The sequence below is a fragment of the Mastacembelus armatus genome, chromosome 9 (assembly GCF_900324485.2).
Source record: "Mastacembelus armatus chromosome 9, fMasArm1.2, whole genome shotgun sequence".
NCBI classification, from domain to species: Eukaryota; Metazoa; Chordata; class Actinopteri; order Synbranchiformes; family Mastacembelidae; genus Mastacembelus; species Mastacembelus armatus.
This window is the reverse complement of record NC_046641.1, coordinates 21,654,129-21,682,077: the sequence shown is the minus strand read 5'-3', so window position 1 is coordinate 21,682,077 and position 27,949 is coordinate 21,654,129. Positions and strand designations below refer to the sequence as shown.

Below are 27,949 nucleotides of genomic sequence, written 5' to 3'. Positions count from 1 at the left end.
AGTCTAAAAGCCTCTAAACTAATTAAGATAAGATAAAATAAGAAAACCTTTATTTCTCCCACAATGGGGAAATTGCATTGTTGCAACAGCAAAGTACAAGTACACAGCAGAGAGCCAAGAGTAGCAAAGATGTGAGATAAATAAGAAATTAAAAATATTTTAAAAATACTAAGTGGAATAAAACTATAAAGCTACAAAAACTATAAATGTGTACAACATGTGCCTACGGGTATGTCAGCATATGGACATCGATGGATAAATAAATAAATACCAGGTAAGGTGACTACAGTATATTGCACTGATGATAATTTACCTTATAACACAGTAATTGCACGATCAGAATATTTATATAAAGTTAGATTGCAAAAAGTTAGATAAAATAGGAGAAAAATAAAAACGACACCAGGAGACACCGTGTCTTGTTTACCTTCTGTCAGTATTTGGATGGTCAATACAAAGCCTCTATTGTGTGTGCGAGCCTTGGTTAGATTGTCCCTGCCGAGTTGCCGTACTGCGGCTCCGCCAGCACCAGCTGCTCTCCAGTTTCCTCTTCGCCGGATCTCTCTCGGTTAATGTGGTGGTAAACATGTCTGTAATGGGAGGAGGTACGAGAGGGTTTTATTTCAACACCGTCCTGTCGCTGGCCCGCTCTTTAGCTGTCCATCGGCCCGCACCAGTCGAAAAGGTGAGGACGTAGAAAACGGAGGGAGCTCCCAAAGACTTGTAGTTAATTAACGTTAGTAACGTCAAGCAACAGGGTTATTCAGGGTGTAGCTGCTTCCGCACAGGCGGTGCTTTATTTTCATCACTGAGGTGACAGCCAAGCTGTAATTTGAAAGGTGTGTGGTACTGAATCACTGGAGCTGGGTCTTCTTGATGGGGTTTTCCCAGTAACAGCAGCAGAGACCACTGCAGGAGAAAGTGGCGTCGCTGCTTGTTGCTGCATCAAACTGGCAGGTTTGATCGGCACTGCAGTCAAACTGGTTTACGGGGTTTACACAGGTGCCTGGGTGCTCACTGTGCTGCGTTTAGGATGATTTACTAACCTGTTGCAAGGATGATCCGGATCAAATGCAACAGAAGACAGGAAGACCAGTGAGTCGGAAAGAAACAACAGTGGATAGTAACATTTTAATTGGGTTAGAGCAAATCAGAACCAGATTCAGGTTTATTGTCAAGTACGTTGGACACACAAAGAATTTGACTCCGGTTCAACTGGCTCTGTCACACAGCTCACACATTATGTACATGCATTAATTAAGGATAAGTGGGGGAAATAAAATAGAAATTAAATAAACAAATAAAATAGGATTAAAAATAGAATTATGATATTTTACAGAGCATATAGGTCATTCATTATTCAGTTTCTGTTTTTGTTGAATTATTTTTACGAATAGTGAGGTGAGTGTCTTGCACTATCAAAAATAAATAGCTGTCTTATGTATCCAATGGGCAGCAACATGATAGTTTATAGTTCTCGTCCTGTCCTTTTTTAGCCCCAACAGTGAAGCGGTTTAGGTAGATATATATATTCCGATGACTCTAACAAATATCAAAACTCAGTCCTGGAGCTTGCAGTCACTCTCAAACAGTATTGAAATGGTAGAAAACTGACCCAAACCTGTTTTCTGATGAATCCACATACAGACAGTTTCAGTACAGGAGCCTTAGCCTGACGTGTGCTACCACTTAGACTTTACTGTTTTACAATATTTTTTGTTGTATAAATGCTTTTTACACACAATCTCTTTGTGCTCTTTCAGGTCCAGAAGCTACAATGTATGTGTCCTCTGGAAGTCCGTGGTGTGTTCACTCTGGATGTGCGTCGCAGAGATGCTGTTATTGCGTTGGCTGTGTTTTTGGTGGAGTCTGGCTTACAGGTGGGTGGTGGTCAATAAAAACTTCATCTATTGAGCCTTTTTAAAACAGTAGTGTGACATAATGTGGAAAGCTTTCCTACCATATGATTATGTAGCGTTGGCAGCATCACTTTTCGGTGTTAAAATAATCTTTAATGTATTTTCTTTGGCCTAGATTTGTCTACAATCCCTTCTGTTTTTGATATACAAGTACTTGTTAGGCAAACAAAACTGCTGCTCGTGCCAACAAGTGCATTTTTTTTTTGTGGTGTGTAATTATATGCTTTACTCTGGCAGCACAAAGACATATTTGTTCCCTACTTGTTGAGCCTTTTGAGAGGGCTACCACGAGTCCAATGGATTGAAGAGAGCTTGGGAAAGAAAGGAAAGGGTAAGAACAATTGTCTTATTGTGGGTCCTTTTGTTTTATAATGACCTTCCTGCTATTGTGCACCAATTAATATTTGCTTCCATACTTATTCCATACTATGTAAGGATATGTTGAGATAGTATTGATCTGCCCATAAAATGCTATGAGAGAGCAGTTTCTAAAAAATATTGGTGAGAAATGACACTTTGAACTGCAGTTTTTCTTGTCCACTAGTATCCTCTGTTCTACAGAATTTACTGTTTGATTGCCTTTTTCATTTTTTTATGAATCTGTCACTTTTCCTTCTATATATTCATGTGGCGTTTAATTGTATGTGTTCAGAATTTCTCCCAGTTGCAGAAAACTTCAGCTTTTGTTTAGTGACTCTTTTGGCCGATGTGGCTCAGAGGGATCCAGACTCCCGACAAGAGGTAAGCTGGTGATAATATTAACATTCTTTGGTCAGGGTGGATTGCAGTTAACTACTAAGTTATTGTTACTGCTGTATCCCTTGCAGATCTTGAACACCTTAATGGAGGTCATGCAAGCATTACAGGAGATGTGCCAAACACCTGATAACCATGACAAAGGTGAACACACAGACACCAAAGTGCATAACATCCGTCTGCCAAAATGAAAAAAAAAAAACAATCACAGATGCTCTGTCTTTTCCAGTCTACCTGTGCAGATATATTGTCCCTAGCTTGCTGGGCATGACTCGAGCATTTGGACGCTACAGCAACACAGACGAAGCACTGTTATCCAAGTTATTCCCCAAAGACTCACCCCAGGCCCGTTGCGTCACAGAGGAAACGGAGGGAGTGCGGCGCAGATCCTTCAATGACTTTCGTTCAATCATGCCATCCTCACTGCTTACAGTGTGCCAGAGTGATACTTTGCGCAGACGCACTGGGACCAACCTGGATTCCTCTGTACAGGTGTGTGTGCACATTGTGACAGAGCTATTTTCCTTGTTCAGGTCAACTCTCATGTACTTTGTAATCTTGTTTTACTAAAAAAAAAAAAATCTGAGAGGCAGAGTCATTTTTGATGACCTTGTTATATTTGGTTAGTGGTTAATGAAATGTTCTCCAATGTGTCTCATAGGTCGGTACAGACCCAGGAGGTCACTCACCCTGCTCGCCTACAACCCCTGGTCCACATTATTTTGAAGGTAAAACTCAAGAAACACAAGCTGCTTTGATTACATTTGTGTTTGCCAATGCAAACATGGATTCTGTGAACTCACCCTAGCTCATCAATGTTAGCCGTCAGCATTATGTAACAACTTGCATTGGCACTTGCATCCCAAATGAATGGTATTTGTTGGGGTACTCTTTGACCACATTTAGATTTATATGACATCTGATGGAGATATTTCCAGTTAAGCTTTATTTAATTTCAATGACATAAAACACATTTCAGTTCAACAAAGCATGAATTGTTATTAGTTTCTGGTTTCACAATTTAAAAATCCTTTTTTGTCTTGAGTCACCATTCTGTATTAGTGATCCACAGTCATAAAGTCCATTACAGAGATGGATATAAATTTCACCAGTGACAGTAATCTCAAGCAGCAATAAGCCATTAACCTATTCAAATACTACCCTGCATAAACATTGTCCAACTTTTCATGCTACTGTCCTCTGGTCCATTTTTATTTCAGGTGCCTATCTCCCAGACAGCAGCGCATTAGACCCTGACTACTATTTCTCCACAGTCAGCTCCAGTTTCTCAGTTTCTCCTTTATTCATGGGTGCAGGAGAAAATGAGGTGGAAGTGCCCATTGATCTGCTTCGACAGCTTCTTGGCATGGTACAATAGTCCACCACCCATTTACCAAGGCACTGATCCTGTTGTGCCCCATCCTGTATGCATATATTATAACATATATATCTTCACCAGAGATTGTGTCTGTTGTCAATTTACAGGTGAAGAAGTTTGTTTCTGACTCTTTTTTGAAAACACTGGACACCACTATAACAGAAGTTACAGAGGTAACTATAAAATATAACAGCTTTCTGCACAAAAGAATTACAAGAGATCAATTCAGAGTTAAATTTGTGCTATTATCAGTTAAATAATGTTCTTTGTCATTGTCTCTTCTGTTTGTTGTTAAGTCTAATCCTGGACTCAACCTCTATTACAAAACCTTCAGTGACCCTCTCTATGTGTGTGTGTTCAAAATGCTGCGGGACACACTGTACAACATGAAAGGTAAATCATTATAATTGGCTTATTAATTTTGGATTAAAGCTCTACGGTCTTGGGATCACTATTGTTTCTAGTCTGTTAAATAAGCTGTCAAATTATCTATTGCTCTCATACTGTCCCTTATGTTTCTCAGCCTTGCAGCCGGCATTTGTACGGGAGGTGCATGACTTTGTGCTGGAACAGTTTAGCAGCAGCCAGTCAGAGCTGCAGCGGGTACTTCATGATACGGGGGGGTTGCCAGGGGAACAGAGCCCTCTCAAGCTTCGTTGCCAAGCCAACGCTGCCTGCGTGGACCTCATGGTGTGGGCTGTCAAAGATGAACAAGGTAATTGCAGCGGGGAGTGAAAGGAGCAGTGTGTTCACATGTTGTGGATGTGTTTATTTGTAGCAGTTGCATCACTTTTCTGTGTTGTTGTTTCCAGGAGCTGAGAACTTGTGCACCAAACTGTCAGAGAAGCTGCAGTCAAAAACCTCTAGCAAAGTCATCATTGCTCATATGCCTCTGCTCATCTGTTGCCTTCAGGTATGTACTACAAGGTAGAAAGAGCACAGAGATACTTGCTCCGATATGAGGTTTTTAATTTTGAAGTTGACCAAAGCCTTTGTTTATGTAATAAGTCATTATTATTTGTTTTTACTTTAATGATATAAATGAAATTTGTTTTCTGATTGTCTCCTCCTCATTGGTTGCAGGGCCTGGGCCGTCTGTGTGAACGGTTTCCAGTAGTTGCTCACTCTGCCACAACCTCTCTCAGGGATTTCCTGGTGGTTCCTTCCCCTGTTCTTTTAAAACTCTACAAGTATCACAGCCAGTACAGCACAGGTAGAAATATACTCAACACACACCATGTTTATCAGCATGGATAGTTTTGAACTATACCATGGCTTCTAATAAGAATATTGTTTTTCAGGCTATTTTGCAAATAAATGGAATTTACTTTTAATTTGAAGAGATTCAATCTGTGTATTTCGGTATAGAGTGTTCGCTGCCTTATTTAAGCAATACCTGTATTTAGAATTGAGCTGAGGTAAAACTGCAACTATTGCCTGAAACACTGTGAAACTCTCACTGGAAACTCACAGCAGTTGGTGTGAAGGCTATGGATTTTAATATTTAACAGAACAAAATTGATAGTTCACCACGCTGACAAAAAACAAAACATAAGATTATCCTACAAATTAGAATTAACTTACAGTATGTCCTGCAGGAGCTTTCTTATCCGAAGTACAGCAGTAATGATCACAGCCAGCAGTAATAGAGACAAGCGTGTGTTGGCTGGTAATAGAGTGACAAATATACAGTAACAATAAGAGGCAGTTGTGGTCTAATAGATAGAGAGTCAGACTTGTAACCCGAAACCTGCGGGTTTGTTGGTGGGGCAGTGTGAATAGCCAGCGCTCTCTCCACCGTCAATACCGCGACTAAAGTGAGACCCTTGAGCAAGGCACCGAACCCCCAACTGCTCCTTGGGCGCCGCAGCAATGGCTGCCCACTGCTCCGGGTGTGTGTTCACGATGTGTGTGTGTGTGTGTGTTCACCACACTGCACTTCACTGTGTGTTAAAATGCACAGGGGAATTTCCCAGTTTGGGATGAATAAAGTAGTTCTTAATCTTAATTAATCTTAACAACATCAATGACACAGTCGGCTCTCTTCCATCATACAGACAATTGGAAATGCAATTCAGGTTACTGATTTTTCTGTTCTCCACAGCACGCTCCAATTTTCAGATCCCCTGCTAATTTGTTAAATATAAAAGATAACATAATTTTCTCTTCTCTACAGGAAAGTATTTTTTACAATCTTAATTAAACCGCAATATTATAAATTGTGAGAATTTGGATGATAATTTGAAAGGGCTTGATTTGGATTCCTTTTGTGTTGATGTTTTTACCTTTGTGCTGTTCTGACTTTTTTTAAGGCACAGGTGAAATTAGGATAAACGTGACCAACGAGCATTCTCAGCCATCCTTCAATCTGCTGTCAAACAGGAAGGATCAGCCATCCATGTACGAGCAGCTCAGAGACATTTCCATTGACAACATCTGCAGGTCAGTCACAACCACCTGTCACAGCTGTCATTTGTTTTTTATGGATTTTTTAACATCCATTTTTAATCTTTGCATATGTGTGTTTTTCTTTCTCAGGTGTTTGAAAGCTGGTCTGACTATGGACCATGTAATAGTGGAGGCCTTTCTGGCCAGTCTATCCAACCGTCTTTACATTTCACAGGAGAATGAAAAGTGAGCAACAATGTGCTTTGTAGTGACCCAGAATATGTTCAAGTCCTTGACACTGAGGAGCAGCTGCTTTAAAAATATAATTTGTCTTTCTGCCAGAGATGCCCATCTAATCCCAGATCACACTATTCGAGCACTGGGCCACATTGCAGTGGCTCTGAGAGACACTCCTAAAGTCATGGAGCACATCCTACAAATCCTTCAACAGAAGTTCTGCCAGCCGCCATCGCAGCTGGATGTACTCATCATCGACCAGCTTGGCTGCATGGTGATTACAGGAAATGTAAGTAGTACAAAATCATAATAATGCCACGTATTACTCATGTAGTATTGGTATTGCTGGAGTGGTAATGTAGATTCATTTGTGGTGTGATTATTTAAAACATCTGTGGTGATATTAGAGTGAGATGTCACTGATGCTTAAACAGAAGCAAAGAAACTGATCAGCACTGTAACCTTGTAAAACCTGCTGCCTGCTGTTTACTTGCTCATTGCACTGTGTATTATCAGTATATTCCAGTTGACACACCACTGGAATGTAATGGGGAGTTTTTGACAGCCAGTGTAAAGTGTGATAGGCTGCAATTAACAGGGGACCAGAAATGGATCTGCCCTTATGTAACAGACCACTTACACAATTCTTTGCTCAGTCCTCATTCATAGATAGATAGATGGAAAATTCTAAATGTTACACGTCATAAACAACTAAATTTTCTCAAAAACATTTTTTTACTTTACCTTGAGTTTAACCTATTGGTGCCTACATACCTTGTTATTCTCTCTCTGTTTGTCTTGTAGCAATACATCTATCAGGAGGTATGGAATCTGTTCCAGCAGATCAGTGTGAAGGCCAGTTCAGTAGTCTACTCAGCTACCAGAGACTACAGAGATCATGGCTATAGGTCAGCATCTGCTGTTACTCCGTTCACACAATTACCAGCTGCACCAGGGGCTTGTTGTGTTTTATAAAGGAGACAATGTAGTCGGAATAATGTCTATTTTTAGGTTTTGCTCATTGCTACTCAGTGGTAAGCAGTGGATGACTAAAGTGTGATAGTAATGCTATTTCCCTGATCTGTTACATGGGTGAGTTATAGTATATTTGATAAATCAGAGGTCAAAAAAAGTACTGTTTTGTTAGTATAGTGTATAATCAGTATAACTGTACTTAACTGCCCCCTTCATCTATGCTTTTTCCACACAAGGCACTGCTCTCTTGCTGTTATAAATGCTCTGGCCAACATTGCAGCCAACCTGCAGGGGGAGCAGCTGGTTGATGAACTGATGGTTAACCTTTTAGAGCTGTTTGTGCAACTGGGCCTGGAAGGAAAGAGAGCCAGTGAGAGGGCCTCAGACAAGGGACCTGCGCTGAAGGTAAGTGCTTACAAGCACAAGCAACTGAAGAGCACAGGTTAATGATAGCAGCCATGTTGATAAATTGGTCATGACTCTTTATCTCCTGTAGGCATCAAGTAGTGCAGGAAATCTTGGAGTCCTTATTCCAGTAATTGCTGTGGTAAGTGCTATGTGTGTCATCTGTGCTGTGTTGCCCATTTAGAGTAATTTCCCCTTTATTTTCTGCAAGAATATATGTAAAGATATTGAAATAGAGACCAGTTAAATGATCTACATGATTATTTGAGTTGTTACAAATGAATCCAAGCTGTTAGTTAGCTTTTAACTGTATGAACAAATATTTACCCTATCAGCTGCAGTACAAATATCTGTGGCACCAGTTCACTGCAGATTTTTTTTAGTCTGTTTTTTTCTTAAATGAACCAACTTTGTAATAGTATAGTACAATGTGTATATATATATATATATATATATATATATATATATATATATATATATCAAATTGCATTTAAAATCCTACGAAGAGTACCAGTTAGTAGTATTTACTCAACATTTTCAGATAGTAATAGTAATATGTAAAAAGTAAAATGGTATTCAGAAATGCAATGAAATAATATGTAACAAGTTTAAGATTTATTCACAGAAAAACCTGTCTGTTGTATACATGGTCCTTCTTGAATTATAGTAGAACATGAGGGGAATGCTATTTTCTTAACACTTCTCCACTGGCCTTATTGAAAAAGATAAAACATTAACAGACAGATAACAAGAATTCAAGCAGGCTGAGTCAGACAGGCTCAGTACTTTAAGCAATATGAAGAAATTGTGCAGTAAGTATGTTGTACTAATAGAAGCTAACTATTATAAAATAGCACCTCAGCTATTAAGTAATTCAGTAATGTTTCTGAGGTTTGCGAAAACTTAATTGGAGGTTTTAAGCAAACAAAGAATTTGTATTTAGCTCTGTGAGGGATTGACCACCCGGCCAATGAACACAAGGCAGTCAGTGCGGTGTTCATAGATCAGGAAGAGGAAAGGGTGATCCACGACGAAGCGGATCTGAGAAGAAAGGGGCATAAAGCCCACCTGGGTCAGAGCAGCAGCTTCTGTCCCTTCTTCATTCACAGTAATGGTTCCTTGGTGCTTTAACTGTGGAGGGAGATCAGAAGGCATAAACCATTAATGAAATAGTTTGTAAGAATTATTGATTGCAGTTGATAATGTGCTTTAGGGATTTGTTTGGTTATTGACAAAATAATGACTAATTTACTTTTACTCACCCAGTTCATTGCAACCTTTTCAGAGGTCATTCCACTGAAATCTCCACTGTCTTGGAACAAGTCAGTGAGGCCCATCTCCTTCAGATTTTCAATCAGGTCATAGTTCTGCTCCAGTTTAAACCGAGGTAGCACAACCTCACGAGTCCTGAAAGGAGGCACAGATATTTCCTCATGGTGCAGTTTTTAAAAACCCTATATTGTAAGTCTATAACACAAACTCACAGCATCATCTATGAAGGACTTACCACAGAAAATGTTTATACCATATCATTATTATTATTATTATTATGCTACACTATAATTTCTGGTAGTAACCTGTTTGTCATGTTTGTAAGCCACTTGTTAACAACAGTGGGGGAAATCTCCTTCTCCAGAGTCCTCATTCCAGTGAGCTTCCTGGGCAAGGCAATGAGCATGCTGATGTTTCCTGTGTATGGGAGCTGAAAATAAGAATGTTTTCATCATTACTACACAGTTCAGTTGACTTCTTCATGGATTAGTATGAGTATTTGTCAGGAAATTGTTGTTGAAAGAGTTTTCCACGGTTTAGTTGAATTTGTGTGAGGCCACGCACGCGTAGAACGTCACACTCAAGTTCATGGTCAGCAGCAGCCAGATAGTTCCCCTTGTTGGTCATCATGGGCACACGCACATTTGTCCTTTCACTAACTCTGAAATTGCGATAGTGAGTCATTTCTTTGGGGAATTTCTGTTCCCATGTACCTGTTTATGCAAACAAAGTCAAAGATGTTTACTATGTGACTGAAATAACCAACCAAAGCTGAGATATGTGTTGCAACAAGTTTCTCCAACACTCAAATGATGCACATTATGTGAGAATAGATGAAGAACATGCGTCTTAATTTTCACTGACCTTTAAAATACAGGGTATTGAGCAGCATCAGCACCATATTTGGGTCTACACTCTTCAGTGGTTCCTTGATCAGCCCTTTGGTCAGCTTTTGGATGCGACGGTTGGCCTTGTTCAGAAAAGCCGGCTCCCTGAAGTCCACTGACTGTGGCTCTGCAAAATAAAAAGCCTTTGTCTCTGCACGGAAAGCATCTTTCACTGAGACATCCTTCTTTATGTAGACATCATTCACTGAGCGTAGTGTGTAACCAAAGTTCCTCCTGAAGAGCCGGTGCGTCAGCTTTCTGAAGAGCTTGTGCACAGTGCGGTTATCATAGTGATGGCTTGCATTGACAAAATCCCCAAATCCCATAGCTTTGTAGATCTGGTCATGGGTTCTGGATCCTGCCCCTAAAGACATCATCCCCATAGCAATGGAGATCCCAGCAGGTGCTAGCAGGATGTTGTTGCTCTGGTTCACGTGGTTCCGAATACTTCGATAGAGGTTAAAGCCAAAACGGGCATTGACGATGTTGAGTCGTTGAAGGCGAGACTGACTGTGGAACAACCGTAGGAGTCTGGCACGACGAATCTTTGGGTCCGAGGGTTCGGCAAAGATGTCAATGTCTGGGGCTGGTGTGGCAATCTCATCTATCTCGTCCCCTTCACTGAAAACGTACAGTCATCATGCAGCCATTCAGAAGTACAACTGCTCTAAATTTGTTCTGTTATTTATTTGTTAGTTATTTATTAAGCACATTACACAATAGCTGCAACACAACTAACTGGTTTAGGTGACTTTTTCAACATACATTTTTACAATATGAGCTACCAGAAGTAAAAACCATTAGAACTTACATGTAGTCATCACTGCCCGCAGCTATGATCTTATCAAAATCAATATAATCTTCATCCTCAAAGCCATCAAAAACAAGGTCGTTAGTGACGGTGTTTTCTTTGTGGAATTCCACAGGAAGGGCCTGTACATCCAGTCCCCCCTCAGGTTCAAAGCCTCTGGGGTCTGGTTTAGGGTCAGTGAAGTGAGAGCTGATCTCTTTGATACCAGCCAAAGACGGACTGACCAACAGACAGGCCACGGAGATGACGGTGATCACCCACATCATGAAGGCTGAAGCAGAGAACGTATTTAGTATTAGCTAGCTTAGTTAATGATCCGATCAACGTTTGGTGTATTTGATTAAAGCACTGACTAAAAATGCAAGAGAAGGTCCCTTAGTAACAATGTTGGTGTGTAAAATGTCTTACCGTTACGGTGTGCTGCTCCTGTTTGCTGCTGTGAGCAAAGAATTGAATACAAAACTGAACTTTGATGTGGGCTCCTCCTAAACAAATAGACCAGATCAAACAGACCAAAAAGTGCTGTGACTGACTAAAATCTTTAACTCTTCACAATTCACATTATCTGTTAAGAATATTTAATGATAATTAATTATTAAAAGGCTGGTAGTCTGGTGAGAGTTGCAGTTGACCGTACTGCATGTCTTTATTTTATTATTGTGCAGAATGTCCAAAAGATTTCAGCTGCGTTTTGGGATTTCCAAAGAATCATTTAAACAGAATGGGATCATTTGCCTCAACCTGTATTAATCACCTACTTTTTTTTATCCCTGTTTATTTTTCTAACTCACAGCTGACCAGGCGACTTCCGCCAATCAAAGAGGCCAAGCCCCGCCTCCAGAAGCTGTTCAGGGACTTTTGGTTGTACTCTGTTGTGATGGGTTTTGCTGTGGAAGGATCAGGTAAGCAACATCAAAAATGTTATTTATGTGATTAAAGGGTAAAGATTAACATACAGTACATATTTTCCATCATCAGTGTCAACCAAAATACAACCAAAACATCCTCATGAGGCTAAATTATCAGTTCAAATTAGAGACAATAGCTTACCAGCATTCTAGCATCATTACCAGTCTTTGCAGCTCAGTGGCCTCTGCATTTCTAATATGCGTTTTGTCTTTTTAGGGCTTTGGCCAGAGGAGTGGTATGAAGGTGTGTGTGAGATTGCCACCAAGTCTCCCCTTCTCACATTCCCGAGTGGAGAACCTCTTCGCTCTGAACTTCAATACAACTCAGCTCTGAAAAATGACACCGTGACACCGGTACAGTATTCAAAATCTGGTGTCTTGCATTGAGGTAGTTAAAAGACTTCCTAAAACAGAAAACACCAGGCTTAATCATTAGCTGGCTAATTCCTGTCCTCCAGGCTGAGTTGAGTGAGCTGCGGGCAACCATCAGCAATCTCCTCGACCCACCTCCTGAAGGATCTGCCCTTATTAACAAGCTAGACTTTGCCATGTCCACATACCTGCTCTCGGTCTACAGATTAGAATACATGAGGTCAGTTTCATTGCACTTAAAAATATTACTTCAGTTTGTCATTTGTGACTAGTGGCATCATTAATATAATAAAATAGATTAGAAGACTATTGGAGAATATGTGATGTTTTATTTTCTCTTTCACTTTATCAGAATGCTGCGATCCAATGATCCTGACAGGTTCCAGGTCATGTTTCGTTATTTTGAAGACAAAGCCATCCAGAAAGACAAATCTGGTGAGAGCTTTTTGACTTCTGTATCCTTCTGACTATCCCTTTCTTCAAACTGGGTAATTCATTTCCTCACATTCCCTTTTGTAATCTTCACAGGCATGATGCAGTGCATTATTTGTGTTGGGGATAAGGTGTTTGACGTCTTCCTCCAGATGATGGCTGAGAAGGTATATAGCCTGGTTTCTTACAATTTTGAATAGTAGGAAACAGTAACTAAAGATCTGGACATTTTTTAATAGTATACTGAATAAAATCTAAGTGTATTTCTCCTGCTTTTAGCCAAAAACCAAAGAGCATGAGGAGGAATTAGAGCGACATGCACAGTTCTTGTTGGTCAACTTTAATCACACCCACAAGCGGATCCGCAGAGTGGCAGACAAATATCTGTCTGGTTTGGCTGAGACGTGAGTAATCATTTATTTACCTTATCTGATTCCATTTTTCATAATTTTACATATCTGTTTCTTTTGTCCCTCTGCCTCTGCCAGGTTTCCTCATCTGCTTTGGAGTGGCCGCGTGTTGAAGACGATGCTGGATATTTTGCAGACACTCTCACTGTCACTAAGTGCTGTAAGTGACAGCGGATGACTGGTACCCAACAGTGCAAGGTTAAATCCTCACAGTGAACAAGAATATCTAAAGATCATGAACAAAATCATGTTGTTCCAGGAGCTGATTAAAAAGGTGCAAGAAAGAATTTAGTTGCAACTAATTTATTTCCTGTTTATTTAGGATATTCACAAGGATCAGCCATACTATGACATTCCAGACACACCCTACAGGATCACTGTTCCTGACACATATGAAGCTCGGGAGGTGGGTTTGGACTGTAATTACACTGAAGACCACTAGAGGACAGCATGATATCATTTTCAAACAGCTGTGATCTTGCTTAGTCTGGAAAGTAGAGTCTATTTGCCAGCTAGATTAAACATGTATTAAAATGCATAGCAGATGACTATATTTGATGTTTTTGTTTATAATAAGAATCACTAAAAAAAAGAGCTAGCTTAATTTTAAAATTTTTCACCTGATTATATTTCATTGATGTCCACCAGTCCAGCTGTGCTTTATAAAGCAATGTCAAATCCTTATTTCATATTTCTTCTTAGAACATAGTAAAGGACTTTGCTGCTCGCTGTGGTGAGATCCTGAAAGAGGCAATGAAATGGGCCCCTTCAGTCACAAAATCCCACCTACAGGTCTGTTTCTTTGTCTTTGTGTTTTAAGACAGGGCCAACACAAATTTCATTAAAGTAGTACATTTTATGAAAAGTTATATTTTTATGTTTACTCCAACAAGCATAGGTTGTCCTGAAATTCAAAATTGAGTTGAGTTTGAATGTGCTTCTAGTTTTAACAAAACTTCAATGGCCACAACACATTGGCCATCTCTGTTGTTCTGTTATTGCGTTTACTTTCCCCCCATTCTGCATTTCTGACTCGTTGTATCTGAATGTTGTGTGTGATGCAGGAATACCTGAACAAACACCAGATCTGGGTGTCGGGACTGTCCCAGCACACCGGCCTTGCTATGGCCACCGAGAGCATACTGCACTTCGCAGGTTACAACAGACAGAGTACTACACTAGGCGTGAGTCAAAGACCACACATCCATGCATGTTTGCACACATCCCTTTTGGGTGGGTACAGACATTTTCTCACAAATCTTAGATTTACTGCAGATGAAGGACAGCCATCTGAATTTAGTCCTAACTATTCTCAGTACTAGGTATATTTTTAGGATATTTAAAGACTGCAGAACAAATGTTTGTCCCTTACCTTAGCAATACTATATTGTTCAAATATTATTTTGAATTTCATAATCAAAACGACAAAACAACAATGGTGTACAATCGTACAAAGGATTTTTTGCAGTGTGGATAATCATAATTTTATTAGGACATTAAGCATGTTGCAGGAAGTGACAAATCCCTTGTCTCTTCAGACATCATGAAGCCTTTTTGTTTCATACTGCTCTTGAAACATACTTCAAACCTTAAAGCTAAAATTGGCCTCACCGCCTTGTGGGGTCGATGCTTATTAACATTTGTCCGATGTTAATGGCTTTTTTAACATAACAGTTGTGCCGTTTAGCTGCTTTCTCAAAGCCTGTGTGGTTTTCTTAGCACTGAGCAGAAGTGGCTTGTATCCATTGTGTATTACATGTATTCTATAGCTTTGTAACCAGTCTAGTTGTTTACAGTACTTTATGTCCATGTGTGCATGCAAGTCTGTGTGACATTATTTTGCTTGCTATGCATTTATTACGTGTTCTTGGGCCTGCATTCTGCTATATCTGTCTTTTCATTTGCTTCATCCAAATGTTGTATTTTGTCTTTATTAAACTGCACCGAACTACCTACGTGGTTGCTTGGCTCGTTTACGGATTTGCTGGTTACCTGGTTACTTACCTGCAATGGACGGGTGGGTTGGTTGGCTGGTTGCCCATTTGGCTAACTGGTTATGCTGGTGCTGTCCTCCACCTTGTGGCCAACCATAGGCTGCTTTCCCTCAGGTTGGTCTAAACACTAAATACAGAGAGACAGGGACAAGGCATGATATCTTCTGTATATAAAGTGTTTAGTGCAGTTACGTATCTTACTTTCTTAGCTTCTGACTTTATGATACTTAGTGGTCCCTAAAACTGTTTTTATTAGACCACACAGCTGACGGAGAGACCAGCATGTGTGAAAAAGGACTACTCCAACTTCATGGCATCACTGAACCTCCGCAACCGCTACACAGGAGAGGTGAAGTCTTAATGTTGAATATATGAAGATATTACTTTCCTACAGATTCTCTGTATGATTGCATATGACTAAACTCTTAATACCCTGTTTAGGTGGCTGGAATGATCCAGTTCTCAGAAGCAACTCACAGCCAGTCAGACCTCAACAAGCTGATGATCCATCAGATGACCAGTGCTCTGGACAAAAAAGACCCAGAGGCCTTCACCCAGGCCATGTTCAAGATGGCTGCACTGCTTATAACTACAAAAAGTCTGCAGCCCTTCCTCACATATATTGATTGTCTGTCAGCATTAGTGCAAGTCACAAGAACTATATTTTGTTTTACAGACTGTGATCCTCAGCTTCTGCACCATCTGTGCTGGTCTCCCCTGAAGATGTTTACAGAACACGGCATGGAAACTGCTATTGCCTGCTGGGAATGGCTCCTGGCTGCACACAATGGGGTGGAAGTGCCAGTATGTATATTTGCACTTTACACTATAAACATCTCATCAAATTAATTTGAATGTTGGTTTGAAATTTAATGGAGAATAGATCGATTTTCATCTTCTCTCTGCCTAGTTCATGCGTGAGATGGCCGGAGCTTGGCAGATGACAGTAGAGCTGAAGATGGGTTTGTTTTCTGAGACTATGGTAGAAGCCGGCCCTTTGGCTGTCTCAGAGGAGAGTCAGCCCACACCTTGTGCACCTAATGTTATCCCTCACTTCCTGTGGATAGAGGTCAGGGTCACACAGACATAAACCTCTGTTTTCATAGTTGAACTCCTTTCCATTGCCAATTTGTGTTACTGCTGTCAGGAGCTATAAATCATGTGACTTGTTACATGCACAGAGAAATCACATGTACACTAAGCCACTGGCCCATAGTGCTGTAAAGTTACACCAGCAGGATATAGAATAATTTGCAGATCTGTCAAATGTGAAAATCATTGGCTACAATTGATACATCCAGCTGTCTTTGAACAATCTGGTTGCTGGAACATGTATAGGAGACTTTAAGTTTATTATTCAGATTACCCACTTTATTCAGCCCAATAAAATCATGTATTTTTGCATAATATTGCTACAATAGTTTACTGTTCCACTGAGTCATTTTAATATATTTTTCATTAAGTTGAGTTGAGCTAATTATTTTAGGGGTGTATGGGTTGGAAAGTGTCACCTCTATAGTCTTGGTTTCTGTTGTCCCTCCAGTTTCTGGTACAAAGGTTTGAGATAGCCAAGTACAGTAGTGCTGACCAGGTGGAGATCTTCACCACCATTTTGCAGAGATCTCTGTCACTGAGTGTCGGAGGACCCAAAAGCAGCCTGAATGGGCACGTTGCTGCCATTGGACCAAGATTCAGGTACGATGTCTCATTATGACAATTAAAAAGTGGTTTAAAGTAAAACGTTAAAATCAGCTGTGAGGAGTGCTGAATCCTAAACCTAGGATTTGATCTATTTCAGACTGTTGACTTTGGGTCTGACTCTTCTCCATGCTGATGTTGTGACAAATGCCACTATCAGAAACGTGCTTCGAGAGAAGATCTATTCCACAGCTTTTGACTACTTCAGGTAGGATGCATTCTAATGTGTTTTGTCAAAAACATAAACTGTGTTTAGGTGTGATTTAAAGCCGTCTCTCTGTCTACTAACATTTTTATGTCATGTCTGACTTGGGTGTGTAGTGTCGCACCCAAATTTCCCACCCAGGCAGAGAAGAGGCTGAGAGAAGACATCAGTATAATGATCAAGTTTTATGCCAGCCTACAGTCTGACAAGAAGTATCTGACTGCCAGCCAGCTGGTTCCCCCAGGTAGAGCAGTGAGAAAACAGTGCTCCGGTGTTTCACCAATAACTCTTTTTTAACCAATTTCTCATTTCTTGTTTTTCCAAGTCCCTAATCGGTGATATTTGTTTTGGTGGTTTTTAATTACACTTATTTATTTATATTTTCAGCATATAATCATTCTCCTCAATCTGCAAAAGTTACCTTTAACTGGACTTTTCTATTATAAAACACTAAAAGTCCTGTTATCCAAATCATGATGATTTTCTAAATAAAGTTGGTTTTCAGGTCTTTACATTTATGTTTGTTTGTCTAGATCCCCAAGACATGTCTGTGAACAGCCTGTCTGTAGTAGCAGTCACAGACAGCCGGAGCAGTCTTGATGCAGCAGTGGGTCAGAGGCAGCAGGTAGCTCAAGGATGGATCAACACCTACCCTCTGTCCTCTGGCATGTCTACCATATCCAAGAAATCAGGTAAATACTCGCAGGATGTTAAAATGTGATATACCTCAACAAAGTGTCACAGTAAAGTCACAGTGGAAGCTTTTATTTGATGAGATGGATGTTCAGTTTAAAACGTTACTTCTGTATTGCTGATGCATTGTACCTGGACTGTTTCAGGACTGTCTAAAAAGAGCAACAGAGGCACCCAGCTGCACAAGTACTACATGAAACGCAGGACACTGCTTCTAGCTTTACTGGTATTTATCTTATCTGTATTTATATTCACAAATATGTAAGATAAAATTCATCAAGTAATTAGACACCAACTAAACTTGGCACTTCCTGGGTCACATTCTCTTTATCTTGCCAGGCCAGCGAGATTGAGCGGCTGACAACATGGTATAACCCGTTATCCACTCAGGAGCTTGCTATTGCAACTGAACAGTCAGTGGAGACCAGCATTGCTAACTGGAGGTCCAAATACATCAGTCTGACAGAAAAACAATGGAAGGACAATGTGAACCTGGCGTGGAGCATAGCACCTTACCTCGCTCTGCAGCTGCCCGCCAGGTACACAGAGAAACAATACTGATTACATCACATCGGTGTAATAAAAGCTGACAAACATCAATAACAGAATCTCAAACAAGCACTGAAGGGAAGTTTTTAAACAGAAATGGTTGATTGTTTGGTTTGCAGCACAAAGATGGCAGAAGATTCAGATGTTCACTTATGAGAGCTACAATGTCCAGCTGAATGAAAACACTGCCTTTGCCCATATACAGTGTCCTTTCTACACACATGCTAGTTTATGTGCCTAATGAGTTTGTTGTTTGTTTCCAGATTTAAAAACACTGAGGCTATTGTCTCTGAGGTGACTCGTCTGGTGCGAATGGATCCTGCTGCTGTGTGTGATGTTCCTGAAGCAGTGAAGGTGATGTCCTGCCACTACAAATGAACAGGATGGCACTGTCTGCTCTGCTTGTAGTTTATAGAGCTGTATTATACAGCTGTGTTATTATGGCTTCTTTGGGTGCAGTTTTCATTGGATTTTGGACTTACTGCCACTGCATTTCTTTTAAGGTGCCACAAAAGATGAACAAAAGTTAGTCTTATTAGTTGCTAGCTTTCTGAGTGGACATATACAGTGCTGTCGCATGAGAACTTGTGTGTACTCAAATAATCGTTTTCCCTCCAGCTTCCTGTTGTCATTTTCATTTAGTTCTACCTGCCTGAACTCTTAATGAGCCTTGTACTTGTCTAAATAGGAAGCAGGGGAGACGGAGCATGGCCTTCCCTAAAGACCACCATAATGTGGTGAACAATCCTTCTTGACATCTCAGGGTTGTTTGTTCTAGTCAGTTTAGTAACGAATAAACATAGTTTCCCCTGGAGTCTAATTATCCATGTATGAAATTACAGATAATGTGTATGTGACACATGCAGCACACTGAGTAAATTTTATCCAGATGTTTATCCAGGTGAAACTTTTTTGACATATTTCTCAATTTTTATTTTTTATTTTTTTTTGTGTGTTTTGTTGTATTCAGTTCCTGGTGACGTGGCACACAATTGATGCTGACTCTCCAGAGTTGAGTCATATCCTGTGCTGGGCACCAGCAGATCCCCCGACTGGCCTGTCATACTTCTCCTCCATGTACCCTCCTCACCCCCTCACAGCCCAGTATGGGGTCAAAGTGCTCCGCTCCTTTCCTCCTGTATGTCCACACATATAATACACATCTTCACAGTCACTGTTAACATTTTTTGGACTTGCATTTGTTACCTGTGTAATGAAATTACCATTATTATTTTCTCAAGTAACATAGAGTATCACACCAATTGCTTATGGTCTTAATCAAATTCATCATTGAAAAAAATCTGATGAATCTGTGACTGACAGGCCCAAAGGATGTCCACATTACTTCTAGGGAAATATGTCATATACTTGTACTTGACTGGTTATTTTTTTTTCTACTGTGTCTAGGATGCTATTTTGTTTTACATTCCTCAAATCGTCCAAGCGCTTCGTTATGACAAGGTGAATATCAGATTTTCCAAGTCATCACGTGCATTTAAAACCCTCTTAAAATGATGAAATGATCCCAGTGATTCCTGTGTTTTTTTCCTGTTCCGTCCTGGTGTAGATGGGTTATGTGAGAGAGTACATCCTGTGGGCAGCACAGAAATCTCAGCTGCTGGCTCACCAGTTTATCTGGAACATGAAGACCAACATATACCTGGATGAGGAAGGACACCAAAAAGACCGTAAGACATCTCTGTTGTAAATGCACACAACATTACAAACATGTATATTTACTGATGTCCTCTCTCAGCTGACATAGGTGAGCTGCTGGAACAGATGGTGGAGGAGATCACTGGCTCTCTATCTGGACCAGCCAAAGACTTCTACCAGCGGGAGTTTGACTTCTTCAACAAGATCACCAATGTGTCAGCCATTATCAAGTACGAACACACATTTCACTCTCTAAGGAACCGTAGTGTTGAGCATGTTTTAGGTGCATTGTTTCCTAAGGTAAAGGCACATTTCCTGCCTTTCAAGCAGTCAGTGTTTGAGAAGAGACTGAAACGTATTCCAGCAGCCACCATTTACTCAACCTTGAAAAAAAAAGTTTTCTTATTTTTGTCTAGACGTTGAGGTGAAAGCAGGAATTGTTTTGTCCACTCAGAGCTATAACTATTCTATGAATGGTGGTATGTTAATTAGTGTTTGTAGTAATCAGCTAAAACATGCTAATGTCTTGAAGTATCCTGTAATCATCTTTGTTTTATTTTCTTCTTCACCTGGTGTTTTTCTCTCACTCTTATCAATCTTCCTCACTGATATCTCCATTCATAAAATACCATCAGAAACTCTGTGGTACATTGCCAGAAAAAAAGAAATAAATTCAAGCTAAGATTGTTAGCTTTGTCAAAGGCCTCAAAGTAGCACCACAGTTGAACTTTTCTGTTACCTGGTTATCTTTCTTACTCCATAACACTACTCTCTAGGTATCTATCTTTAAGGTGTTTATCAAGTGATGATAACATTTCCCTGCCTTGCACCACCTTCATCTGCTCCCAAAGTCCCTTTGTTGTTAGTTTATTTGGCCAATGTTTGCTGTACTGTCTCTCTGATTATGCACTGGTCTGGAAGAATTTTTATGTTATGTCCCCCTTGCCCCTGACAACGTGTACACTCTGAAGCTGATGACTAGTCTTTTGTTTTGTTGGACCCCAAGAGGCTGATACAGTTCCCCTCTGTCCTCATTACAGCACTAATTGTAACAGACCAGGGGAGACACCTCTACTGTCCCCTGACTTCCACTTCCTAATGCTTTTTACCCCAGTGAGCCCCCTGTGTGAATAACAGCAGAGTCTGACTGTCACTTGTGGTCTGTCGTCCTTTAATGAGATACTCATGCATGCAGTTCTCAGTAAAGTCAAGACATCTGTGTTCAAGCAATTTTTGTTTGTCGACAGACCTTTTCCCAAAGGGGAGGAGAGGAAGAGGGCCTGTCTGGAAGCCATGTCACAGATCAAAGTCCAACCTGGCTGTTATCTTCCCAGTAACCCTGAAGCCATAGTCTTGGATATAGACTACAAATCTGGGACCCCGATGCAAAGGTGGGCCTCAAAACCAACTTCCATCACCCTCCAAGAAATTGAACTGTTCAGAACTAAATGTGAACGCCGAACTCTGTCATAAGCCCCTTTTCTACCCCTTGTGTCTCTTTTTAGTGCAGCCAAAGCTCCCTATCTGGCCAAGTTCAAGGTTCGGAGATGTGGAGTCAGTGAGCTGGAAAAGGAAGGTACTGTCACTTTTAAAGGGATCTACTGTAGGTATTATTATTTTTCTAAAACAGACAATCAGCATGTAACATTTTCTCATCAGGTCTGCTGTGTCGCTCGGATTCTGTGGATGAAGTTAAAAACGAAGAGGAGGCAAAGAGAATCTGCTGGCAGTCAGCCATCTTTAAAGTGGGGGACGACTGCCGACAGGTCTCAGTTTCATGCACCTCACCTTTCACTTATCCCTGCTACCTCACCTTCATTTCATGATGTCTTTATTTGGCTTAGCCTAATTATTTTAGCTTGAATTCCCTTTCCTTACCATTTAGTCATGTGTTCACAGGACATGCTGGCTCTTCAGATCATCAGCCTGTTCAAGAACATCTTCCAGCTGGTGGGCCTGGATCTGTATGTGTTCCCTTACAGGGTGGTGGCCACAGCCCCTGGAGTAAGTTCATGTCAAACCTTTTCTGTCTTCCTGTATTTTACTTCGTTCACAATGAATGTTCCACTGAGATGGTGAAACTGCAAGTCAGACTTTCCCACTGTATTCAGACCACTTGCTACTCTTTCTGCTTCTGGTGTTCCACCGCAGTGTGGGGTGATCGAGTGCATCCCAGACTGCAAGTCCCGTGACCAGTTGGGCCGACAGACAGATTTTGGCATGTATGACTACTTCAGGAACCAGTATGGAGATGAATCCACACTTGCTTTCCAAAAGGTAATTTTTTTAACCTTGTGCAGGTGTGTCCATCAATCTGATGTATTGTAAAATGACACCATATTTAAAAGGGCTCACGTGTTGTATTTACTTCACTTTTTAGGCACGCTACAACTTCATCCGCAGTATGGCAGCTTACAGCTTGCTGCTGTTCCTGCTGCAGATAAAAGACAGACACAATGGCAACATCATGCTGGACAGCCAGGGTCACCTCCTCCACATCGGTGTGTATTCTGTGCAGTTATTGAAGTTGACTTGTGTATGTGCTCTTGATGTGAATTTAATATTCAAATAAGCAGTTCACTGTGTCTTCTAACAAGCCTCTTGACACAGTAACATAGTAACTTTGTCACTCTGACTTTGGAAGGTGGTTGTTTCTCTTAAGGTTCTCCAAGTGCATCCAAACTCCAAACCAAAATGTTCATTTTTGAGTATTAAAATGTTTTCCAAACTCTTTAGAATGACTGAAGAATAAGGTCATAAACAGGAACAAGTGATTGCATTTTTATTGATGGTGCCAGACATTATCTTCATTCAGCAGGTTGATACTGGAGCCCTGAAAAAAAAGCGATCTTGTTTGTGTGTCACCCTGTGTTTCCAGACTTTGGGTTCATGTTCGAAAGTTCTCCTGGTGGAAACCTCGGGTGGGAGCCAGACATCAAGCTAACCGATGAGATGGTGATGATCATGGGTGGCAAGATGGAAGCAACGCCTTTCAAATGGTTCATGGAGATGTGTGTGAGGGGATATCTGGCCGTTCGGTAAGCATGTAGAGGTGCTGAAGACATTGTTGAACATTAAAGATGACTTACATGTAACATTAATACAATCTCCGCTGATGACTCAGGCCTTACATGGATGCAGTAGTTTCCTTAGTCACCCTCATGCTGGACACTGGCCTTCCCTGCTTCAGAGGACAGACCATCAAATTGCTTAAGTGAGTCGGGGATATGAATGTCTGCATGTGTGTGCTAATGTCACTGTGGATAAACAGTTTGAAGGTTTCATTTTGATGCTCATGGTCTCTTTCACTACATTTAGGCAGCGATTCAATCCTGGTTTGAGCGAGAAAGATGCAGCTTCCTTCATCATCAAAGTCATTCAGAACTGCTTCCTCAGCAACAGGTCAGTAGAGTTTACATACCCGTCCTCATTTGTTTTCCCTTTCTGAAAAGCATTACTTAAATTTCCCCCATTGCTCCTTTTTGTCTTACAGGAGTAGAACCTACGACATGATCCAGTATTACCAAAATCAAATCCCGTATTAAATGTTTGTGCCTGAGCATGTGCATATATTTGCTGGTACATATTGTGTGTATGCGTTTGCGGGTGTGCCTTTGTTAATGTTCACCACTGAACATTGTGGCTCCTTGTTTCTGCTGATTGTTTGATGTTGTACTTTGTGTTTGCTTTGGCTTCTTTCTCCTCTGAGCCATATTTTCTTTATATTTGTTGCCTATTTCCTTATTTATGTTGAAATCAATATTGTTAATTATTATACCATTGCACTAGCATCTTGACTTCATGTGCACTTAGCGAAAAAAACTCTTGGTATTCTTGCACGTTCAGTAAATACTTTATCAGTTTGTGCCAATTTTAAATGATTTGTAATGTTCGTGAATGTGGATTCTTAAAGCTGTCGATTTAAGATTGGGTTTGAAATGTAACTGAAGTATACCAGTTTCAGTTCTGACCAACGTGGCCTATTTTGTCACTTCGTACCTGACTGTACTACTGTGCTTCTCTTTTTAATGGACCAGTCAGAGTTCGTTCTGTGGCGTGGCACTTGTCTTGTATTTAACGGTGAGGTCTGACTGTATAGACATGGGTTACACTGTCTGTATTTGGGGGTTTCCATATTTTCCATGAGATTATTTTCCATGATTGTAGTACAAGTTCTGGGGCTGAGTTTTTGAAAATTTAGCGTTGCCAAAGGGGGAGGAAAGTTAATAGGCATAAATCAAACTTTTCTGTTGTTTCTGAAAGAAGAAAAGGCACAGCTCGAATGTTGGGCGGTTGCATGAAGTGAAGTGTCAACTACCATGTAGCGTGTGACCAGTGTGGCTTTTGGTGAAAGTTATTTTAGTAATCCAAAGTGCTGTGCCTCATGCCCATTTGGTCAGCTTAAACTTTCATTTCAAGTTATGGATTGTAAAGATTTTGCCTCTTTGTATATTTATATCCATGACCCATTTTCTGTCTCCTTTTCTATCTTCATCCCTTTTGAATGAGAATGTATAAGATATTAAATAAAATAAAAATCTATTAATTTAAAGACAATATCTTATTATTAATGCTGGTGGATTGTATAAGATTATGATTTTTTGAGTAGACCTGAGCTGTGGTCCACACAATTAGTAGGTTTGGAGTTTGTGTTAATGTAAAGAGAATAGAAAAGACAAAGTAAAGTGTGAAAAAACATAATAATCTGTTTAGCAGCTATGTGTTTTATATTTATAACCACCAGAGGGCAGAACATAGTGACATTTAAGAAGCTCCCACAGTCAGACCTAATGTGAGCCAAATCAGCAACCAACAGTCTAAATCCTCAGGTTCACTGTGCACAAGACTTCAAATGCATAATACCAGGAAATTTATCAAACTTTAGGCATTAGAGCTGTCAGCTGCTTTCCTCTCAGAGAAAGAGCGTCTACAGCTGTGAAGATCTAACACCAGCTTGTATTTAAATGGAGACTGACAAGTACTTGCCCCTTTCTGCTGCTCTGAAACATGGATGTGAAACATACTTTATATAGTTATTCTTGCAAAATGGGCTATGTTAAACACATTCATCGTGGAAAATACTTAAAGACAGAGCACAAAGCTCAGCGCTTTAAAGCATCAGAAAAGTGATTAATGTGGTGAATTTCACACTAAATATAAAAACGTATCGACACTAACAGTGTGAAACACATTGTGCGTCAATGTGGGAGGTGTATGTGCGTGTGATTGGTTGGTAAATGCTAGCATGTGGGTGGTTGTGTCTGAGGGATTGATATTTGAATCATCAGCACATGAGAGCGATTTTCCACCACGTGCACACTGAGGTGTTTTTGTTTGTATTAGCTCATGCACGAATCCTACAAGTTGGTAAAACCACATAATCTGTTAACTGACCTCTCTAATACCAACATACTGTGGCTCACATACTGTGCTAAACTGTTGGATGTCTTGTGACATATTCATGCTTCTGAAACTGGTGCAGCTGCTATACAATAATTAACTCTTCTCTGAGACGGTCCAGCCATTATAGCTTTAAGGAGTGAAGTCGAGTAGAAAGAACTATTTGTCCAAAGTCCAGAGCAGACAGTCAGGCCTATTGATGGAGATGCTGAAGCTAATCAGGAATAGCACAACCGTGCCCTGAACAGCAGCATTGATGTGTGTGTTTTTTTGTGGAAGAACGGAAACCAGTGCCACACAAAAGTCAGGCTGTCCTTCTCATTGCTGCTGCCGTTTATATTTTCACATCAGTGAGACATCCAATAAATCTGAGCCTTGACTGTCTGCGCTTTGGCTGACATTTGCAATTGGTCATGACTATACATGAGAATGAAAATGTCATTTAAGAACTAAAAATGATTGTGTTTTTATAGGGACAGATCAGTACTGTTAGAACACCTAAACAGCCCATGGATCCCTTCATTATGACTGTGTACGAATTTAAAAATGTGTTTGTATAGGTTTTCTGAAATTAGGGATGTTTATGACGTCTGAAAAGTCTGTTAAATTTCTCTAAAGCTGACCTCATGAAGTCACATTGTAATTCACATATGCTGCATATTGAGCCACAAAGTATAAATCTATAGTAAACCTTTCACTTCATTGTAATCCAGACCTAATAGACACAGGTGGACAGGTGTTAACAGCACCACAAATTCCTTCTTAAAAAAGACCAGTTCGATCAATACTTTTCTAAAATCATTTCAACAAAAGCTGAACATTACAGCCTCCATGAAGGCTGCATTAGACTGCGTTAGTTTTAGCTCAGTGTATCTAATAAACTCTTGTAAGGAGGAGAACTGAAGCCTTTCACTAGTCCTGCCATTTCATTTGGTGGATTTGTGCACGTGGCTGGAGGGTGACAGTAGGGCCAGCCAGTTAGTTGCATTGTGGCCACTGTTGATCAGTTGTGTTATCTGATTCTGTGATGACTTAAGGGAAGGGCTTGGAGCCACAGACTTAACCACCACGTACTGTTTACCTAAGAGCTAAAGGCATATACATTTAAAAATGGGTACACATACACATAGGTGTAAGAGCACGCAAAATGAGGCCATGCACAAATACTGTTTGTTCCAACAGTAGGGCTGAATCCATCATGATATATTTCACTGTATTCAATACAAGTTGCTGTATTAGCATAACAAATCATGATTTTCTAAAGCTCCTCTATGGCTGCTCTAAAGAAAAGACTTTCTGAGAACTCTCCAAGAGCTTGTCAAGACACACACTAGAGCCAAAACTCCCTCTCTGTCTGTATTTTCCTTTCTGTTTCTCTGTGCCCATGTTATATACATTTGGTCCGAGCTGCTGAATGGGCCCCAGTGTTCACCCGCTTCTTATCGTGTGACCTTTGATCTGTTTGGACAGCGTGACCAGCAGAGGCTGCACGAAGAAAAGAGTCAAGGCACATTCAGTCAGAGAGGAGAAAAATCTGCACAAGTCAATCCTGAAAGCACTAAATAAAATCTGAGGATGGCATGTGCAAATGACAGTAAAATATATGATACATAATATACAGTATTTACTCTTGCAGGGCTTCACAGTGTGTTTGATAAACTCTATTTTAACTTACAATATTTATCCATATTTGTGAGATATGTCACACCTACACTTTCCAACCTGTACACTAAGATCTCTGAAAACTCCCCCGTCAACACAAAATTATTGACATTTTCTTACTGACATTTCTCCAAGCATTAAGACAGGGCTTTGTTATGCATTCAAATATTTCCCACAGGTTACCTGGTTCAGTGCAGGTGATATGAAACCATGTATTTGTGTGTTTGCCCAGCAGAGGGCTGAAACAGCACCAACCTGCAGGAACATCAGCACAGAAATACTAAATCCCAAACAAGCTGGCAGAACTGTGTCTGATATCATCAAGCTTTCTCCTGTTCTCACTCATTTTTTTTCTCTGACATGTGACCACCTAAACAAAGTTTTATGTTTTCTAAATAAAGATTTATTTCTGCATTATGACCACTTGAATTGTCTTCAGTTTCTCTGGCTGTGGCTGAATCAGATTAATTAAGCACTGTCCATGACAACCAGGAAACAACGAAAAACCTCTGCCACTCGCTCAACCGCCATGACCACTGTTGCCACGGAGACCCATTCAGATGCCCGGTGGTGACCTCTAACCTTAAGGGAGGCTGGTGAATATAGCTGAAAGGGGCGACTGGGACAGGGCATCTGGGGTATCATCTGGTGCCTTACAAAGCCCCTCGCCAGCTGGGGAGGAGGGCAGGCGATCGCGAGGGAGCTGGAGGAAGGGGCACAGAAGAGAGGGGAGTGGAAAGAAAGAGAGAACACCCTTTTCTTCTTGCCCTCTTCAGAGAGAGTGGCCATTGACACTGTGCATCTCATTAAAATCTGTGCACCCCCCTCTCCTCTCCCTCCTGCTCTCTGAAGCACAGGGCCCAGGCAGCTGCCTGTCCCGCTCTGGCCATTCAAGCTCAAGTGCAGTCCACTGCAGGATAGAGAGAAAAAGGCAGACAGAGA

At 40.6% G+C, this 27,949-nt stretch overlaps 2 protein-coding genes across 4 annotated transcripts; one reads left to right on the top strand and one right to left on the bottom strand.

The window, feature by feature from the left end:
- Window positions 1-524: 524 nt before the first annotated feature.
- On the top strand, window positions 525-24,497 carry pi4kab (phosphatidylinositol 4-kinase, catalytic, alpha b). Of its 3 annotated transcripts, none has more exons than XM_026321197.1 (55): window positions 525-605; window positions 1,764-1,880; window positions 2,157-2,250; window positions 2,572-2,660; window positions 2,747-2,819; window positions 2,905-3,167; window positions 3,337-3,403; window positions 3,896-4,044; window positions 4,161-4,226; window positions 4,350-4,446; window positions 4,577-4,768; window positions 4,866-4,966; window positions 5,137-5,266; window positions 6,366-6,495; window positions 6,592-6,687; window positions 6,784-6,967; window positions 7,483-7,586; window positions 7,890-8,058; window positions 8,150-8,200; window positions 11,822-11,930; window positions 12,154-12,290; window positions 12,395-12,528; window positions 12,661-12,743; window positions 12,837-12,907; window positions 13,020-13,144; window positions 13,229-13,310; window positions 13,473-13,556; window positions 13,853-13,942; window positions 14,215-14,334; window positions 15,244-15,258; window positions 15,401-15,493; window positions 15,586-15,742; window positions 15,821-15,948; window positions 16,055-16,213; window positions 16,688-16,839; window positions 16,943-17,050; window positions 17,164-17,291; window positions 17,581-17,739; window positions 17,887-17,966; window positions 18,080-18,279; window positions 18,553-18,643; window positions 19,260-19,427; window positions 19,697-19,750; window positions 19,857-19,977; window positions 20,046-20,175; window positions 21,193-21,336; window positions 21,451-21,521; window positions 21,605-21,711; window positions 21,845-21,949; window positions 22,097-22,222; window positions 22,326-22,446; window positions 22,824-22,983; window positions 23,070-23,159; window positions 23,264-23,347; window positions 23,439-24,497. In XM_026321197.1, exons 2-55 carry the CDS (start codon window positions 1,782-1,784, stop codon window positions 23,488-23,490), a joined length of 6,192 nt encoding a protein of 2,063 aa, XP_026176982.1. In that variant the 5' UTR covers window positions 525-605; window positions 1,764-1,781; the 3' UTR covers window positions 23,491-24,497. The 3 variants fall into 3 exon arrangements, with proteins under 3 accessions (XP_026176982.1, XP_026176980.1, XP_026176981.1); XM_026321195.1 differs by having other exon boundaries at window positions 531-685; XM_026321196.1 differs by lacking the exon at window positions 15,244-15,258 and having other exon boundaries at window positions 531-685.
- serpind1 (serpin peptidase inhibitor, clade D (heparin cofactor), member 1) lies at window positions 8,652-11,502 on the bottom strand. The gene is made up of 7 exons (XM_026321198.1): window positions 11,437-11,502; window positions 11,029-11,299; window positions 10,195-10,838; window positions 9,895-10,043; window positions 9,636-9,760; window positions 9,321-9,465; window positions 8,652-9,189 (listed from the first exon to the last, which is right to left on the bottom strand). The coding sequence occupies exons 2-7, from the start codon at window positions 11,292-11,294 to the stop codon at window positions 8,998-9,000; spliced, it is 1,521 nt and encodes a 506-aa protein (XP_026176983.1). The 5' UTR covers window positions 11,295-11,299; window positions 11,437-11,502; the 3' UTR covers window positions 8,652-8,997.
- Window positions 24,498-27,949: the final 3,452 nt, after the last annotated feature.